The sequence below is a fragment of the Chiloscyllium plagiosum genome, chromosome 9 (assembly GCF_004010195.1).
Source record: "Chiloscyllium plagiosum isolate BGI_BamShark_2017 chromosome 9, ASM401019v2, whole genome shotgun sequence".
In the NCBI taxonomy this organism is placed as follows: Eukaryota; Metazoa; Chordata; class Chondrichthyes; order Orectolobiformes; family Hemiscylliidae; genus Chiloscyllium; species Chiloscyllium plagiosum.
Window position 1 is genome coordinate 16,405,770 of NC_057718.1, and position 20,879 is coordinate 16,426,648.

The window sequence follows — 20,879 nt, forward strand, 5'->3', positions numbered from 1 at the left end:
TTGAGTGTATTTTAAATATGAAGAGGCACAAATCCTAATCTGTCTCTTGGTTGACTTTTAATATTAAGGATTAGTACTAAGTTATCCCAGAGCACTGTTTTGAGCTGTTAGACTAACAGCTAACACTGTGTTTTGAGCAATGTGTGTTGTGTTTGTTTTAGGTCATTTCTGGATTTGTAGAATGGTAAAGGGCAGAAATGGCTTTTAGTAGGGTGATGTGCTGTTCCTGTCAGATGTGAGAGATTAAGGAGATTTTGAGTGTTCTTGGAGACTGTCTGCAGGAAGTGTGTTTAGTTATGAATCTTTTTGGACTTTATGGATTGGTTGGAGTGGCAGCGAAAGGCAATGAAGAGTTTAACAGAGCAAGGGGGTCTGATGGCTGTTAGTTTTAGGAAGGTGGAAACAATATCGGTACACTTTCCAAAACTAGGTACCAGGAATGGTAGGAGAGGTAGCCAGGTAGTGCAGGAGTCTCCTGTGGCTATCCCCATCTCAAACAAGTACAGGTAGCCTCTGCTATTGAAAGTAGACCGTTCCAGGACACCTTTCGTAAGCCGAAAATAGCGTAAAGCGAAAATAGCTTGATTTATATGGGAAAAAGTTTCACCGTTTCTCGTGAAAGCAAAAAATTCTTCTTCGAATTTGCGAAAACAGGTATTAATGTAGGTCATTGGTAAAAGCGAAATTGCGTGAAGTGAACGTTCGAAAAGCGGGGAATACCTGTATGCCATTTTGGATGCTGTAAAGGGGGATGGCCTCTCAGGGGTTTATAGGACTGACAGCCAGGTTTCTGGTACCATGACTGGCTCTACTGTATTGATGGGTATGTCAGGTTCCAAGCGAGCGATTGTAATAGGGGACTGTCTAGTCTGGGCACAGACAGATATTTCTGCGGCAGTCAGCAATACATCAGAACGATGTGGTGGATGCAGCTACAGTTACAGCGTTTAAAAGGCATTTAGATAAGTACATGAACAAGAAAGATACGAGGAGTGGCAGATAGCAGAGTTTAATTTCGATAAATGTGAGTAGCTGCAGTTTGGAAAGGCAAATCAGGGCAGGACTTATAACATTTAATTGTAAGGTCCTGGGATATGGGCCAAGCACAGACAGGTGGGACTAGTTTAGTTTGGGATTATCATCGGTATGGACTGTTTGGACTGTTTTGTGCTGTATGACTCTGTGACTTTATCTCAGATATCTGTAAGAAAAATAGAGTTGTAACAGTGGGGGATTTAACTATCCAAACATATACTGGGACTGTCATAGATTAAGGTCTTGGATGTGGAGGCATGTGTTAAGTGTGTGCAAGCAAACCTTCTTAATCAATATGTTGATGTACTTACTCGACCTTCTATTAGGAAATAAAGTAGGGCAAGTAACTGAGGTGTCGGTGGTGTAGTGCTTTGGGGCAAGTGATCATAATTCTATTAGTTTAAAATAATTATGGAAAAGGGTAGAACTGATCAAAAAATTGAAGTTCTAAATTGGAGGAAGGCCAATTTTTGGGGTATTAAGCAAAACATTCAGTAATGCATTCGACGAGGTTCCTCATGATAGACTAGTTAGCAAGGTTAGATGTAGTGGACAGTTGCTTTTCAGAATGGAGGCCTGTGCTCAATGGTGTGCCACAAGGATTGGTGCTAGCTCCACTGCTTTTCATCATTAATATAAATGATTTGGATGTGAACATAGGAGGTATAGTTAGTAAGTTTGCAGATAACACCAAAATTGGAGGTGTAGTGGACAAGAAGGTTACCGGAGAGTGCAGTGGGATCTTGATCAAATGGGCCAATGGGCCAAGAAGTGGCAGATAGCAGAGTTTAATTTCGATAAATGTGAGTAGCTGCAGTTTGGAAAGGCAAATCAGGGCAGGACTTATAACATTTAGTTGTAAGATCCTGGGCAGTGTTGCTAACAAAGATATCTTGGAGTGCAGGTTCATAGTTCCTTGAAAATGGAGTTTCAGGTAGATTGGATAGTGAAAAGGTATGCTTTCCTTTATTGGCCAGAGCATTGAGTATAGGAGTTGGGAGGTCATGTTGCAGCTGTGCAGGACATTGGTTAGGCCACTTTTGGAATATTCTGTGCAATTCTGATCTCCCTCCTAAACGAAGGACATTGTGAGACTTGAAAGGGTTCATCAAAGATTTACAAGGATGTTGTCGGGGTTGGAGGATTTGGTCTACAGAGAGAGGCTGAATAGGCTGGTTTTCCCTGGAGCATTACAGGCTGAGGGGCGACCTTGTAGAGGTCTATAAAATCATGAGGGGCATGGATAGGGCTAATAGATAAGGTCTTTTTCCTGGGTTGAGGGAATCCAGAACTGGAGGGCATAGGTTTGAGGTGAGAGTGGAAAGATTTAAAAGGGACCTAAGGGGCAACGTTTTCACACAAAGGTAGGGGCATGTATGGAATGAGCTGCCAGAGGAAGTTGTGGAGGCTAGTACATTTACAACATTGAAAAGGCATCTGGATGGGTACATGAATAGGAAAGGTTTAGAACGATATATGCCAAGTACTAGTAAATGGGACGAGATTAATTTGGGATATGTGGTCAGCATGGACGAGTTGAATCGAGAGGTCTGTTTCCATGTTGTACATCTCTATGACTATAATTTTCAAAAGTTGACTGAGAGAGGCTATTCGCAGGTAAAGGGATGGTTGGGAAGTGGGAAACCTTTAGGAATGACATACCAAGAGTTCAGAGACATTATGTTCCAGTTAATATGAAGGATAAAGCCGGTAGGTGTAGGGAATGCTGGATGACGAGAGAAATAGAGGTTCTGGTCAAGAAACATAAGGAGGCATATGTCAAATATTGAAGCTAGGATCGAATGAGTCCCTCGAGAAGTATAATAGCAGTAGGGGTATACTTTTTTTTCCCTTTATTCATTTACAGGATGAGGACATCGCTGGTTAGGTGGCATTTATTGCCTATCCCTAATTACCAAAGGGCAGAGGTTTTTGGGAAGCTAGGGAATAGATTGCTGGGCCCCTTGCTGAGATACTTGTGTCACCGATAGCCACGGGTGAGGTGCTGGAAATCTGATGTGGTGCCATTACTTAAGAAAGGTTGTAGAGAAAGCCAGGCATCTATAGATTGGTGAGCCTTATGTTACTGGTGGGTAAGTTGTTGGAGGGGATTCTGAGGGACAGGATTTGGAAAGACATGGACAGATTAGGGAGAGTCAATATGGCTTTATGTGTGTGAAATCATGTCTGATTAACTTGATTGAGTTTTTTGAAGAGGTGACAAAGAAGATTGATGAAGCAGAGTGGTAGATGTTGTCTACATGGACCTCAGCAAAGTTTTCAACAATTTTCTGCAAGGTAGACTGGTTAATAAAGTTAGATTCCATTGGATCCAGGGTGCGCTAACTGACTGGACACAAAATTACCTTGAAGGTAGGAGACACAAGGTGTTGGAGGTTTGATTTTTGTTCTGGAGACCTGCGATCAGTGGTGTGCCACAAGGATCAGTGCTGGGTTCACTGCTTTTCATCATTTACATAAATGATTTTGATGTGAATATAGGAGCAGTTGTTAGTAAGTTTGCAGATAGTGTAGGTAGGGAAGTGTGAAATAACTCTCCAAAGGCAGTATTCCATCGCCAAGCCACCCTTTATTTACATGTGCATAATACATGACACTGATCCAGCCAGCTCAGAGCTTGCTCCTAGAGAGAACAGAACCCCTGGCACTCCTATTTATATCTCTACTTATATCTCCTATTTATATCAGGATTCCCTGATTGGACAGGTTAACAGCCCCAATCAGAGAATTCACATTCTGTGTGGTCCACCTGGCTGACCTTGTTACAATCCCTACACCCCTCCCCTTCTATGTCTTGGGATGAGGACCGTTCTTTTTCCTGTAGCTTGCCCTAGTGCATTTGTGCAACAGGTCTGGTTCCACCAACTCTTATCTTGGATACTGGCAGCATGTAGCGGACCATAGTCTGCCTCTTGCACCTGGAGTGTCTTGGCTGAAATTCATCCTGTTGAGGCAGCAATGTCGCTGAGGCTGTGATATGTGCCATCTCCATCTCGCCCTTGGAGGTTTCTTCAACACTGGGCAGAGGGGGAGAACCCATGGTTTGTGACAGCCTTTCTGGATGTTCTGAGGAATGGGGTATGTGTTGGTCCTGACCGATTGCAAGGTTGCAGCTTGCATGACAGGACCATACACACACACACACGTGCGCGCGATTAGGAGTCACGTGCTGCGGATTCTTCATCCCATTGGCATCTCTGCTGGAGCTGTCTATGTAGTTGTGTGAGGGGAGGTCCTATAATCAAGCAGGAACCAGGACTGTATGGTAGTGAGTGAAGCTGTAGACTATTTCTTTAAGCCTGCTTCAAAGTTTGGATTGCTCTTTCCACCAGACCATTGGACAATGGATGAAATAGAGCTATCCGTCCTTGAGGAATGCAAATACTCAAATTTCCTACTGGTAAATTAAGGCCTGTCATCCGTGACTGACACCTCTGGTAGTCTGTGTATTGCAAAAGATGCTCACAAGTTTTCAATCGTCATTCGTCATTTTCAATCGGTGGTGCAGGCTCGAAGGGCAGAATGGCCTACTCCTGCACCTATTGTCTATTCCTGTGTTTTGACGAATGAACTCTGTGCGCATGCAGCCACTTTCAATGAGCGTCCACAATGACTAAAAACATTGAGCCTATGAAAGGACTTGCATAGTCGACATTTACATAGCCATTCCCACGAATATGGGGGAACTGCTGGCAGTAATTTATGTTGTTGTTGATACTCTGGTCACTGCCCCACCAACACAGTTATGTCAGCATTTAATCCTGGCTACCAGATATAATTTCTTACCAACATCTTCATTTTGGAAATCCTTGGATGGCCCTGGTGGAGTTCTGCCAGTGTCTGGCAATGACCTTTGCTCGGCACAATCATTCTTGCTCCTTATATTATTATGCCGTCCTCTATGATGATCTGGTCTGACCAGGTCCAGGAAAGTTTCAATTCTGGTTGTGATGACCCTTTTGTTTCCCCCATCACCACTAAGTTGTTTTAGTTTTGTCAGGACTGGATCTTTTTGTACCCACAGTCTGATAACACCAGCAGTGATCGGAAGGGTATCCAGAACAAAACTCTTCAAGTGGTGGTACTATCAGTAGTGTATCTACCAGTGGGAGGCAGCTGAAGACATATGCATTTGACACCTAGCCTCCCGGACAGTGTTCCAACTTGTAATTGTGTGCATGCACAATAAGAACCAATTGCTGAACTCAGCCTGAATCTATGGGAGGCATGGCCATGTCTTCTTTAAGTAGCCCTTGCAGGGGTTTGTGGTCTATTATTATTATGAGTTTATCTCTATGAAGGTATCAGTGGAACTTTCTCACAGCAAAGATAACCACCAATTCTTTCTTTTCTATCTGGGTGTATCTTCGTTCAGCATCAGCCAAGTCTGGAAAGCATATGCTGTCAAGTGTTCCTCTCCGCTGGGCCACCAGTGAGTCAATACTATCCCGATTTCATTTGGGGTAGTATCGCATGTCATCTTGCACTACATTTTGCATGGGATCATAGTGTGCCAAGACCTTAGATGACAATAGATGGTTCTTCACTTCCTTAAAGGCTACATTTTGGCTATGATTTCATTTCCAAGGCTGATCCCTTTTCAATATCAGATATAAGGGTGCCTGGATGGAGGCCAGGTTACGTGTGAATTTTCTGTAATATTTCACCAACCCAAGGAAAGACCTAAGCTCCTTTGATCTGCCCCCATTTTATCTTCCAACAGGTGTAACCCAGTTATGTCAACTCTGCCACCCATGATGTCACTTGGGGTGCCTGGTACATGCATTTTTCCATCCTAAGGCAACAAAGTTTGAATCTTTCTCAACCAATTTCACCCCATCAAACTTGGGCCCTAGCCTTATATTACAATCAGGGGTAATTGAACCAGCTTCTTCTCAAAAGAGACTGGAACCAAAGTTGTACCCTTAATCTGTGGGGGTTTCCTGGTATAGGTTCTAAGCGTGGCTGAGGTCTTATGCAAATGTAAGGGTTGGAATCCAGAATGAATTTTGGTAAATACTGGTTCTGCATTCACTGATATAGCCGTGCGAGTATCTACTTCCATTAGAACTGGGTGACTATTTAACCAAATGTTTATTTTGAATGGTTCTGATTTGGATGTTGATAAGCAGTTTAACTGTTCCAAACCAGATGTAGATGGACTTTACTGGGAGTACACTGCCCTGGATACTGGCCTATGAACCCTCTTGCTTAATTCAGGCCTAGTGGGACTCTTTTGCTGTCTCGAGTCTGCATACCAACAGCAAGTACAATGACCTGCCAGTCCGGATCCTTGAGAAAATGTTAATAGTTAGGCCGAGGCTTGATTTTGTTTCGTGGTTTTGGTGAGGGCTGAACCTAGAGACCTACTGTTCAGGATATGTCCTGAGTGAGGCACTGCAATTGCCTTTGGTCAAAGATGTTCCCCAAGTTCAGTCAGCGTGGCGAGGGCGTCCACGTTCATCAGAATACCCTGGAACACACAAGCTCCACTTGTCGCATTTTCCAATTATAAAGCCAGTTTAAGTGCCTGTTTGACGTCCAGTTGGGTTTCAGTTAATAGGCGCTTTTGCATACCATTCTGGTCACCCTTCTTTGGCAATGATGTTGATAAACTTGAGAGGGTACAAAAATATTAACGTAGATGTTGCCATGACTGTAGGGTTTGAGATATTTGGAGAGACCTAATAGAAACATAGATTAATACAATGTGGAAACTGACCCTTAGGTACAACTCGTCTATGCTGACCAGGTTTCCCAAACATTTGCCCGCATGTGGCCCATATCCTTCTAAACCTTTCCTATTCATGTAGCTGTCCAAATGTCTTTTAAATCTTTTATTGTATCTGCATCTACTATTTCCTTTGGCAGCTCATTCCACATACAAACTACTCTCTGTGTGAAAAATCTCTGCATCCTCCTTACAGCTCACCTTCCACCCAGCTTTTTGTCATCTGAATATTTTGAGATGTTTAGTTCCCTCATCTAAATATATATTGTGAATAGCTAGGGTCCTAGTATCAATCCCTACAGTACTCCACTAATTACTACCTACAATTCAGAAAAAGACTCTTTGTTCCTATCCTTTATTTCCGGTCTGCTAACCAATTTTCTATCCATCACATACATTGCCTCCAGTTCCATGTCCTTTAATTTTACACATTAATCTCTGAGGTGGTACTTTATCAAAAGCCTTCTGAAAGTCCAAATAAACCAAATCCATTGGCTTCTTTTAATTATCTCTACTATTTACATCCTCAAAGAATTCTAGTAGATTTGTCAAGCATAATTTCCTTTTTGTAAATCCATGCTGTGTGTGTCTGATTTACCACAGTTTTCTCAGTGCTCTGTTTTAAAATCCTTGATAATGGACTCTAGCATCTTCCCCACTACCGTTCTAGAACTCGCTGATCTATAATTCCCTGTTTTCTTCAAAGTTTGTGAGAAGATTTCTGTGGTAAGGAAACACCACAGAAGCGTTTCACAGGAGGCTCCCAAGCACTGAGGATGTCACCTAGACAGGGGACGAAACATTTGCAACAAAAACTTTCAGCTCGGCGAACAGAACCACAGTCCCTGTTTTCTCTCTACCTCTCTTTTTAAATAGTGGGGTTACATTAACCATCTTCCAATCTGTAGGAATTGTTCAGAGTCTAAAGAATCTAGACTGGGGTTTTTTTCCCTGGAGTGTTGGAGATTGACGGGTGACCTTATAGAAGTTCATAAAATCGTGAAGAGCTTGGATAGGATGAATAGCCAAGGTCTTTTTCCTAGGTGGGGGAGGCCAAAGCTAGACGGCATGGCTTTAAGGTGAGAGAGAAAAGATTTAAAGATGATCCAAGGGGTAACGTTTTCACACAGAGGGTGGTACATGTAAGGAACAAGCTGCCAAAGGAAGTGGTAGAGGCAGGTATAATTGCAACATTTCAAAGACATCTGGATGGGTATATGATTAGAAAGGTTTTAGAGAGAAATGGGCCAAATGCTGGCAAATCAGACTAGATCAAATTGGGATGTCTGGTCAGTAAGGATGAGTTGGACCCAAGGGTTTATTTCTGTGCTGTATGACTGTGTTACTTACTCTAAGTGTTTCACAGAAAGTGATTATAAACTGAATCATCAATTTTTTTTGGACTGGCAGCCAAGAACAACTTGAAATCTTAATAGCACATCTTTTTTCCAACTTTTGTTAAATATTTGCTAATAGCTTGTTCAAACTTGCGCAAATAAAAATATACTGATTTTGTAACTGCCAAAATTTTGATGCACATTGCTAGTTTACATGCCTATAACAATGCTAATGTTAAGGTTTAGTTTAAATTATTTTCTGAAGTTCAGATACCACTAAGACACGTATACTTAAAAATTGTTTTCCCTTTTATTAGGATGAGGTAGCACATACGCTTACAGAAAGCAGAGTATTAAAAAATACAAGGCATCCTTTTCTAACAGTAAGTACTACAAAACTTTGTTTTTTTTTCCAGGCATTAATCATTAAGATCTAACTGCTGTTGTTTCTTTAGATTATACAATACTTTTCTACAAACCAGACCTGGAGAGAATATTTGGTGCTTACAATGACAGTTGCAGCTATAACTTAGCTACAAAATTATGTGGCAACACCTGTTCAGTATTAATATATTGGAATAATTACAGAGCATGCATTCTTCTATTTGAATGTATTAACTGATATATTTATAAATTACAATTAATATAGTGTGAGAAAGCTACTGGCATTTTGTTGCAGCAAATCATTCCAAACCATAGCCAAAGGCAAAATATATCAATTTACAATAAAATCACAACAAAAAGCACTTATTTCTTGAGGGTTTTATCATTGAGTTTATGTGCAATTTCTATTAGAATTCAGGCACAATAATTTCATTTTCAATGTAAAATTTCATTTGTACAATCTCATTTTATGAGATCAAAGATAACTGTGATAAAAAGTTGTTTTGTGGTACATTTAAGGAGCACAATTTCTTAATTATTTATTAAATGTTAAGAGCACTCAACACAGTATTAAGTTATGCTTATGTACTTCAATCACTGTGACTTGTTGGTGATGCAGTAATGCAGAACGTAATGCTTCGTTCTTATGGCTAATATGAAGAAAAGAATAAGTTTGCAACATATTTTCTTCTAAAAACAAGCAACTTCCTTTTAATGCCATTCAAATGGAGCAGAAAAAGTTTTGTATTTCTAACTAGATGTGAAAATATTCTGCTTTACAAGTGAACCAACAGTATCTGGTAGTAGAAGGTATCTTCTCTGGTTTTCAGTTTCATTCTTATTCTGTTCAAACCTATGAAATACTGAGAAGTAAAATGTCACTAAATAACCGTCAATTATAAATTATTCTCAGAAGAGAGTACTGCTATAATTTTTGTATTTGCTATTGGATAAAAACACTTGGCATCTTTCATCACTATTTGGTATTATCAGAGCTGCTTGGAGTATTCATGTTAAATGTAGCTTTTTAATAACTTAATCAATCACTTAGAGAAAAAGTATTTATATTAACATTTTGAATCTAATTTGTTCTATGCAGTAGCATGACAACTGTCAAAGCTAAACAATCCAAATAATTCTACATACACTTATGATTCTTTATATTGCAGTCTTTGAAGTATTCTTTCCAGACTAAAGATCGTCTATGTTTTGTCATGGAGTATGTGAATGGTGGCGAGGTAAGCATAATCCGGCAAAGCAAGCTATTGTGAACAGTATGTTCTGCAATCATTTTGCAATGGTCAATGATACTGATTTCTGATGTTTTCTTGCTTGTATTTAAAAAACAAAATTCAAGCTTTTTTCTTGTTCAAATTTGAATTTGTTTGTAATCATTAAAATAATGTAAAAATCACCTTTTCCACCTGACATCTAATACTTGTCCCATTTCCAGTTGACAAAGTGGGGACAAATTTTAGTGGGAGCAATATGATTCGATGGGGTAAAACATTTTGAGCAGTCTGGAGATAGGAAAATTGACTTTCTGCACAAAGGTTGATTCACAAGTTGAGATAGTTCAGCATCATTTGTATTTTAGTTAATATCTCACATGGTCAGGAAAGTAAGTTAATAAATCCAATGACATCAGCTATTAAGCAATTATTTTTAAGTAAACAGTATAAAATTGAATTGAATTGAAGTAGAATTGAAGATTGGACGTTTTGAATGTTTGCGTTTTTTAAAGGTTACAATATTAAATATTCTTGCCTTTTTTGAGCTGATTTTGAAAGAATATTTTACATAAAACAGAATTTAATCAATAGTTTCATGTTATTTTAATAAGATAAGTTACATACTTCCATTGGAAAATAATATCTTGAGTTCACACTTATTAAAATGAGCTACATTATCTTCCATGACATTTTCTTCATAAAGCAATGTATTACCAGCAAGTTTATAATGAGCCCTCAATATGAATGATATAAAGTTTAGTGCAACAATTGTTACTTTTTATAAGCATGCATACTACTTGCATACAAGAGGTCAGTACCTTGAATGTCGATTGCTCCTTTTCTCTGCCATAATCACGTTGACGTTCTTTCTTTGATTATCTTAGTGCACTTAATTAGCTTTAGCACTTTGTTTTTTTCTTTTATTTCTATATGCTTTAGGTTCAATTTCTGTTTCTTAACATTTTATTTACAGAAGAGATTTCTTTCTTACTATTTTCTCCCAGCTAAACTGATGTAACAGCCGATTTCCAGCAGTGGTAAAAGATGAGTTAAAGTTTTGCCTGAAAGGTAATTGTAGTACCTTTTCCTTGGCTCCTGGTTTTCTGTTTGTTTTCAAAGACTTGGGCTTATCATCTTCAAGCCATCTTTGCTAATGGTCAGCTTTAGTTCCATCTCTTTGGGGGGAAAAGAACCTGTAGAGTGCATGTCAATTGTACGTCTATGCAAGGGATCCCCTTGCTTTGAATTTGCAGAGCATAGTTTTCATCTAGATGTGACTTATAATGTTTGAGTCAGGCAAAGTCCCAGCTTTGTGTGTACACCTTGGGTAATAATGGCTGTAGAACTGGGATCTTCTTTTCAGATGGCTGCCTGCTAAAGTTGCGCCAAAGGAGTTTGGAGGCAACTACAAGTCTGCCAGCTGTAAGGCCTGTCAGCTGCAGCTTTTTAATGACGTCCCCTCAGTCTGCTGGGATTTTGTCCCAGTAGTTCTTTTTACAAAGATCCCAAATTCTATAGCCCTCATCACTCAACTACATTACACCACTAACATTCTCTGTGATCCAGCATGCTCCCATGTCAAGGGTTTCCCAGAACTTGTAACTCCTTGTACTCTCGTGACAAGGTTTGACTCTTCCAGACCCATAAATTATTCAATAATTGAAGCCGAAGGAACATGAAACCACCTAAGCTTGTCTAAACGATGTTGTGAAACTGATAGAGATCAGACAGCTTGAACTGTCAACAAGTACGGGCTCAGAAACTCTTGAACTCTCCCAGCCAACCCTTATTATGTTGTTATTTTCCTTATCAACCTGTTTAGAGATATTTTGATATACCTCTGGAGCAGGTTGACCTTGAACCAGGCCTCTTAGCTCAGACATAAGGAAAACTAACACTGCATCAGAAGACCCTCATGCCTTGTTATGTAGATTTTGTTTTAATCAACCAGTTCAGATTTATCATGACAAATCTCTGGAGCAAGTGGTACTAAACACAGGCTTTCTGGCTCAAAGGTAGGGACACAATCAATGTGTCTCAAGAGTCTTCTTCAGTGAAAAGATATTTTCTAATCAACTTATTCAGAGTTGGTATTATGCGCCTCTGAAGCAGGTGGGACTTGAAATCAGACTTTCTGGCTCAGAGATAGAGACTTTGACACTATACCACAACAACCTCCCACTATATATTTTTGGCTAACAAGCCACCTAATCATTTAACTTGTTAAGAAGCTGCACCCCAGCTTGATTAACATCTTTGGCTGTTTGATCTTTATCATTTTCAATAAGTTTGTTTATGCAAGCTTAAAGTGTTTAAGTTTCAGCTGTTGAAACATTAAACTCCTCTTCCTTCAAAGAGAGAACTAAGAAGGAGGGGACATGAGAAATCGTTTGCAGATAAGATCAAGGAAAACCCTAAAGCTTTCTATAAGTAAGTCAGGAATAAAAGAATGACTAGAGTAAGATAAGGACAGTAGTGGGAAGTTGTGCATGGAGTCCAAGGAGATAGGAGAAGCGCGAAATGAATATTTTTCATCAGTATTCACACTGGAAAAAGTCAATGTTGTTGAGGACAATACTGAGATACAGGCTACTGCACGAGATGGGATTGAGGTTCACAAGAAGGAGATGTTAGCAATTCTGAAAAGTGTGAAAATAGGGACGTCCCCTGGACTGGATGGGATTTATCCTAGGATTCTCTGGGAAGCCAGGGAGGATGCAGAACCTTTGGCTTTGATCTTTGTGTTGTCATTGTCTACAAGAATAGTGCCAGAAGACTGGAGGATAGCAAATGTTGTCCCCTTGTTCAAGAAGGGGAGTAGAGACAATCCTAGTAATTATAGACCAGTGAGCTTTACTTCAGTTGTGGGTAAAGTTGTGGAAAAGGTTATAAAAGATAGGATTTATAATCATCCCGAAAGGAATAAGTTGTTTAGGAATAGTCAGGGTGTGCCTTGAGAAGGTTACCAAATGGGTGGATGAGGGTAAAGTGGTTGATGTGGTCTATATGGATTTCAGTGAGGCATTTGATAAGGTTCCCCATGGTAGTCTGTTGCACAAAATCAGGGGCATGGGATTGAGGGTGATTTAGTGGTTTGGATCAGAAATTGGCAAGCTGAAAGAGGATAGTGTTGGTTGATGCGAAATAGAACATAGAAGAATACAGCGCAGTACAGGCCCTTTGGCCCTCGATGTTGCGCCGATCCAAGCCCACCTAACCTATACTAACCCACTATCCTCCATATACCTATCCAATGCCCGCTTAAATGCCCATAAAGAGGGAGAGTCCACCACTGCTACTGGCAGGGCATTCCATGAACTTACGACTCGCTGAGTGAAGAACCTACCCCTAACTTCAGTCCTATATCTACCCCCCCTTAATTTAAAGCTATGCCTCCTTGTAATACCCGACTACATACGCGGGAAAAGGTTCATACTGTCGTCCCTATCTAACCCCCTAATCATCTTGTGCACCTCAGTCAAGTCACCTCTAAACCTTCTTTTCTCTAGTGAAAACAGCCCCAAGTGCCTCAGTCTTTCCTCATACGGTTTTCCTTCCATACCAGGCAACATCCTGGTAAACCTCCTCTGCATCCGTTCCAGTGCCTCCACATCCTTCCTATAGTATGGCGACCTAAACTGCACACAATATTCCAGATGCGGCCGCACCAGAGTCTTATACAACTGCAACATGACCTCAGTACTCCGGAACTCAATTCCTCTACCAATAAAAGCCAGTACGCCATATGCCTTTCTCACCGCACTATTTACCTGGGTGGCAACTTTCAGAGATCTGTGTACATGGACACCAAGATCCCTCTGCTCATCCACACTACCAAGTATCCGACAATTAGCCCAGTACCCATTCTTTTTGTTATTCTTCCCAAAGTGAATCACCTCGCACTTAGGTACATTGAATTCCATCTGCCACCTTTCTGCCCAGCTCTGCAGCTTCTCTATATCCTGCTGTAACCTGCCACATGCTTCCTCACTGTCAACAACTCCTCCGACTTTCGTGTCATCCGCAAACTTGCTCACCCAACCTTCTAACCCCTCTTCCAGGTCATTTATAAAAATGACAAACAGCAATGGTCCCAAAACAGATCCTTGCGGAACACCGCTAGTGACGGCACTCCATGAAGAAACTTTGCCATCAACTACTACCCTCTGTCTTCTTCCATCCAGCCAATTCCTAATCCAAACCTCCAACTCGCCCTCAATGCCATATCTCCGTATTTTCTGCAGTAGCCTACCATGGGGAACCTTATCAAACGCCTTACTAAAATCCATATATACCACATCTACCGCTTTCCCCTCATCAACCTCCTTCGTCACCTTTTCAAAGAATTCAATAAGGTTTGTGAGGCACGACCTGCCCTTCACAAAACCATGCCGAAATGTTCATCTCGGAGTTCAGTTACTAGTGGTGTACTGCAAGGGCCTGTTTTTTGGGTCCACTGCTGTTTGTCATTTTTATAAATTACCTGGATGAGGGTGTAGAAGGATGGGTTAGTAAATTTGCGGATGACACTAAAGGTGGTGGAGTTGTGGACAGTGCCGAAGGATGTTGCAGGTTACAGAGGGACATAGGCGAGCGGCACAGCTGATCTGAGAGGTGGCAAATGGAGTTTAGTATGGAAGTATGTGAGATAATTCACTTTGGAAGGAGCAACAGGAATAGAGAGTACTGGGCTAATGGTAAGATTCTTGGCAGTGTAGTGTTCATGTACGAGGATCCCTGCAAGTTGCCGCCCAGGTTGATAGGGTTGTTAAGAAGGCATATGGTGTGTTAACTTTTATTGGTAGAGGGATTGAGTTTTGGAGCCATGAGGTCTTGTTGCAGCTGTACAAAACTCTAGTGCAGCCAACTTGGAGTATTGCGTACAGTTCTGGTCACTGTAGGAAGGATATGGAAGCTTTGGAAAGGGTTCAGAGGTGATTTACTAGGATGTTGCCTGGTATGGAGAAAAAGTTTTATGAGGAAAGGCTGAGGGACTTGAAGCTGTTTTCATTGGAGAGAAGAAGGTTGAGAGATGACTTAATTGAGACATATAAGATAATCAGAGGGTTAGATAGGGTAGACAGTGAGAGCCTTTTCCTTGGATGGTGATGGCTAGCATGATGGGACATAGCTTTATATTGAGGGGTGATAGATATAGGATAGATGTCAGAGGTAGTTTCTTTACTCAGTAGTAGGGTCATGGAAAGCCCTGCGTGCAACTGTAGTAGACTCACCAACTTTAATTGGATAAACATATGGATGAAAATGGAATAGTGGAGGATAGCTAGGTTCCACAGGTCGGCGCAACATCGAGGGCCAAAGGGCCTGTACTGCGCTGCAATGTTCTAAAGTGTCTGGATAACTGACACTGATGCCTTTGGAAAATCATAAATGATTCCCTTTAGAGTTTTTGTTTAAACACATTCAGTTGCCACTATGGGATTTATTCACTCACTATGCATTATATAGTGCTGAATAGGCCAGATTTTAGCATGAGGGAGACTTTAAACTCGCCTGTCCAAAGGTTCCATCATGCAGACTATGATCCACAATATCTATGCATTATGAACTCTATTCACAGTCTGGACCAATGGCATTAAAGTTTCAGAAGAGTAAGTCATATCAATGAAATCTCTGCAAAATTAGGTCCAGAGTATCAGATTATGGTTTGCAATCTGAACCAGTCTGCACCCTTTAAAGACATTCCTGAATCACAGAAAGCCTTGGAATGGGTAGTCTGCTATTTTAAAAGCTAACTTACTTAGCAAAAAATCTGGCCAAAAGTTTCTGTCATAAAGCTTCAGGATCAATTCAGATTCTCGGCAGGTTTCATTGAATTAGAATCTTAAATGGAGATGTAAACAGTTGAAATTCAAAACTCTTGCTTCATTCTTTTTGTGGCTTGCGAATCAGTATCTTAATTAATGGTGCTGAGCAACTAAATTCTCATCTATCATACTGAATTTTTGGATAAGTTTCCTTTTGCAGTCTGACACTAGTTTCCAACACTCAACAGATTTTGATATCCTTGAATAGTCAATTGCAGTGCTTGTCTTCTTGTCACTGTTAAGCAGTATGGTGATATCAGGGTCTTGAAGCCTCACTTGGTTCCTTTTTATGTATTATTATATTTCCATAGTGTACAGCAACATTTCCACTGGTTCAGTGTTTTCATCTTGAAAATCCAATGTCTGTAACTATTGAAATTTGTGTCTTTGATCCTTGCACAAACCTTCTTGTCTCCAGCGACTTGATCTTCTGTTGTCTTAGATTGATCATGAGGCTGAATATACTTTTAGAAGCTTAGTAAGATTAAGGCACAGAAGGAGCTTGTCATGATCGCGCCAACCAGGAAAGAGCTATTCAATCTATTGCCACCTTCCAGCTTTCAATCTGTTGCGCTGTACATAATGACACCTCAAAAGTAGTTTGTAATATGTTGAAGGTTTAAGCGTAGGGTTTTGGAGTTCCATCACGTTCTGGGTGAAAGGTTTTCTTCTCAACTTCTAATTCTTCTATCAATTTGGAAACAATTATCTAAGATAAAATCAGTAGTCACGTGGCAAATGGTGGATTGATTAGGAATAGTCAGCATGTATTTTTAAAGGGAAGTTGTGTTTGACTAACTTGGAGTTTTTTGAATAAGTAACAGAAAGGGTTGATGAAGGTAATGACTTTAATGTGGTGTGTATTGATTTCCAGATAGCATTTGATACAGTCCCTCATAGACTTATGAGGAAAGTTGTAGGTTATAATATAAAAGGGACAGTGGTAATGTGTATACAAAATTTGGCTCAGTGATGAGAAAACAGATTAATGGCCAATGGATATTTTTCGGGCTGGAGGATGGGTTTGTAGTGGAATTCTGTTCTGGGAGCATTGTTTTCCCATTTGTATATTAATGATCTGACCTTGGTGCACGAGGGGCTATTTCTAAGTTTAAGAATAATACTAAACTGGAAAAAATTGTAAACTGTGAAAGAGGATGGTGCGGAATTCCAGAAAAACATTAACAGGTTAGTGGAGTAGGGGGTATGTGGCAAATGAAGTTCAGTATAGACAAGTGTGAGGTGGCACTGGCAAGGCGACATTTGGAGGAGGGCAGCCAGACTGCAAGTCTTGGTGATGCAGCAAGGTGGTGGCTGCAATAACAGCAGCATAGTATGCTTAGAGTTGGGACTCCTGGCATCATTGAGGCAGCAGCAGAGCTGGGGGCTATTGGTTGCGGGGTGAATGTGGGTTCAGCATGGGACCTGGCATTAGTGGTGGCAAGGTGGGCCCAGCAGCGAAGAGATGGCACCTACAGAGTAGTGAATCCTATGCTGGTGGGTCTGGCGCACATGCTGACGAGGCAGTGGAGGAGGGGTGGTAGCACAGGTATCATTGGTGCACCAGCTCAGGCTTAGGATTCTCTTTCAGTTGTATATTTTATCTTTTTTTATTCTTAAACTATTCAAAATGACACTGGATTGTGGCAACTGTCGAAGTTTTTCAGTGTATTTTACTCTATTACTTGCTGTAAAATGCAAGTGACAATAAATAAATCATTAATTCATATTGTAAGTAAATCATTCATTCATACTTACACCTTCTAGTTAGCAAGGTATTTTATCTCTGTGTGATCCAGATGATCCAGAAAAATTGGTGCTTGATGTCTATGTTCCTACTTTATAAAATTTCCTTTTCAAGAAACAACTGATATAACTGCTGAGAGGCCGGGGGTATCCTGTCACCAAATCATCCTTTATTTACATGTGCAGAGTACATAGGCTCTGAGCTGGCTGGTCCCTAGAATGAAGAGACTCTCTGAATCTCCCGTTTACATCTGTCAGAAGGGCTCCCTGATTAGCCCAGGTTAACAACCTCAATCAAGAATCTCATAGTCAGTGAGATCCACCAGGCACTAGTTCCAATTACTGCAGTTATTTTTAACACTTCCATGGTGTTAGAATCATGTGTTTTTTTTGCAAGCATACTGGATTATGTTTATGTATGTTGGATCTACCTGAATTGATGTGGGAAATGGTTAAAATACTGCTTATGCCAGGGCTAAGAGAGGGGTTAATGTTGATAGAATAAGAAGTGAATTTGTAAAGGGGAAGATTTTCTAACCACCTTGACCTTTTGAAGAAGTGGAATGCTAGCTGGACAGCCAGTTGTAGTTACCATAATGTTCTGATGTTGAAAGATGCCCACTGTCATCTTCTGCAGTGAATGTGGTAGAGACTGGAATGCCAGAATACCACCCCTGAGCTACACTAGATAATGCTTAACACAGAACTGACCACTATGGTGCATGCCATGGGCTCACCAGGATGGAACATTGCCAGCACCACATTTAAGTATTACTTGAAATACTTTGAAAGGATTTGTTTATTGCCAATTAACTGATCACTGTTGGAAGGCATTGGGTCAAGTATTATCTACCAGAAAGCCATGCACCTAAGTGCATCCCAATCAGCTTCCTAAAGAATCTCAGGCCAACTGTTCTGAAATAGGCTTCAACTCCTCTGTTAGATAATGTTTTATATTGAATGTGGAGCAAACCATATTTTCAGTTTAAGTTCCCCATGTTGGTTCTCACTGAACTTTTTAAATGCCTAAGACACATGGGGAACTTCACTATCAAGTGTTTTAGTACCTGCATCCATCGAGGCTTGTAGTAAGGTATCCATCATAGAGTCTTACATCATAGAAACATGGCTTTCGACCCTTAATGTCTATCCCAACCAACAAATGCCAAACTCCACTAATCCCATTTACTTGCATGTGGTCCATTGTCTGTTATGCCCTGGCATTTTAAGTACTGATCCAGATGCTTCTTAACTGTTGCAAGAGCATTTGCTTCCACAAACCCCTCAGGCAGCATATACCCTGTAACTACCACCCTCTGGGTGAAAAGAAATATTTCTTCAGATCTCCTTTAAACCACTGACTTCTCACTTTAAATCCATGCCCTCTGGTTTTAGACACATTTGCTAGAAGGAAGATATTCTCATGATCTACTCTGTCTTTGTCTCTCGTAATTTTGTATACCTTAATCAGAAGCCCCACGGCCTCAACTGCTACAAGGAAAATAAATCCAGCCTATCAAATCTCTCCTCATAACTGAGGCTTTTCATCCCTAGCAACATTGGGTAAACCTCCTCTGCACCTTTTCCAGGGCAATCACAGCCTTCCGATAATGTGGTGACCAGAACAACACACAATATTCCAGTAACAAGACTTCCTCGCTCCTATTTTCTATGCCCTGGCTAATGAAGGCAAGTATCCTGCATGGTTTCTTCACCACCCTGTCCATCTGTGCTGACACCTTCAGGGATCTGTGAACGTATACACTGAGGCCACATTGTTCCTCAGTACTCCCTAGGGATCTACCATTCATTGTATATATCCTTCCCTTTTGACCTCTCAAAATACATCACCTCACAATTATTGGGATGAAATTCCATCTGCCATTGTTCTGCCCAGTTTACTAGCTGATCAATATTAGATTGCAGCCTGAGACCACCCTACTCACTATCAACAATGTTACCAATTTTTATGTCATCTGTAAACTTACTAATTAAACCTACTACATTCACATCCAAGTTGTTAATGCACATAACAAACATCGGGTATCCCAATCCCTGTGGTACATCACTGGTCACTGACTTCCAATGACAAAAATAAGCATTCACCATCACTGTTTGCCTCCCATTCGTAGGCCAGTTTTGGATCCAGTTTGCCAAGTTGTCTTGCATTCCATGGGCCCTTACCTTTGGACCAACCTTTCATGTGGGGCCTTGCCAAAGGCCTTGACTAAAGTCCATGTAAACCATATCATCTGCACTACCGTAATCAATATATTTAGTCACCTTTACAAAACGTTAATTAGGTTTGCCAGGCAGAATGACCATGTAACAAATCCATGCTGACTATCCTTGATCAATTGGCATTGATAAATATTGATTAATCCTTTCATTTGGAAGTTTTTCTAACAATATTTCTACCACTGATGTCAGACTAACTGGTCTGTAATTACCTGACCTGTACTTGCTGCCCTTCTTGAGCAAAAGAACCAGATTAGCTATCATCCAGTCGTCTGGCACTTCGCCTGTGGCCTGCGAAGTACTAAATATATCAACCAGTGCCCCATTAGTTACATTCCTTGCCTCCTATAGCAGTCTGAGATACATCACATCTGGCTTATGGATTTCTGCATCTGTATGACTACTGAAAAATCTAATACTACTTGTTAATCTTAACATGTTCTAGAACCTCACCATTCCATCTGAAATTCCTGGCTACCATGCCTATCTCTTTGTGAAGACAGATTAGAAGTATTTATTTAAGACCTCACCCACATCTGCTGGCACCATGTACAGATTGCCCCTTTGGTCTCTAATGGGGTGCCATTGTTTCCATGGTAATCTTCTTACTCTTAATATACCCCAATAAAAAGCTTTGGCTGCCAAAGCAATCTGCTGTAAGCTCTACTTTTGAAGGGCCTCTCCTGTTTTTAATGTGCTGTACCTGACATGTACTTTCTTCTTTTTAATTATCAAACCCTCGAAATCCCTTGATATCCAGGGTTGTTGTGGTCCTGTTCGCCGAGCTGGGAATTTGTGTTGCAGACGTTTCGACTCCTGTCTAAGTGACATCGTCAGTGCTTGGGGGCCTCCTGTGAAGCGCTTCTGTGATCTTTCCTCCGGCATTTGTAGTGGTTTGAATCTGCCGTTTCCGGTTGTCAGTTCCAGCTGTCCGTTGCAGTCACCGGTATATCGGGTCCAGGTCGATGTGCTTATTGATTGAATCTGTGAATGAGTGCCATGCTTCTAGGAATTCCCTGGCTGTTCTCTGTTTGGCTTGTCCTATAATAGTAGTGTTGTCCCAGTTGAATTCAAGTTGCTTGTCATCTGCGTGTGTGGATACTAAGGATAGCTGGTCGTGTCGTTTCGGGGCTAGTTGGTGTTCATGGATGCGGATCGTTAGCTGTCTTCCTGTTTGTCCTATTAGTGTTTTGTGCAGTCCTTGCATGGGATTTTGTACACTACATTGGTTTTGCTCATGCTGGGTATCGGGTCCTTCGTTCTGGTGAGTTGTTGACTGAGAGTGGCTGTTGGTTTGTGTGCTGTTATGAGTCCTAGTGGTCACAGT

At 40.8% G+C, this 20,879-nt stretch overlaps 1 protein-coding gene across 7 annotated transcripts in view; it reads left to right on the plus strand.

The window, feature by feature from the left end:
- LOC122552657 (RAC-gamma serine/threonine-protein kinase) overlaps positions 1-20,879 on the plus strand; it is a 482,101-nt gene that overhangs the window by 398,018 nt on the left and 63,204 nt on the right. For all 7 annotated transcript variants that reach the window (XM_043695471.1, XM_043695470.1, XM_043695472.1 and 4 more), the window contains 2 exons: positions 8,442-8,507; positions 9,678-9,746. In XM_043695471.1, the coding sequence (XP_043551406.1) occupies positions 8,442-8,507; positions 9,678-9,746 (135 nt within the window). The remainder of the gene's footprint in view (positions 1-8,441; positions 8,508-9,677; positions 9,747-20,879) is intronic.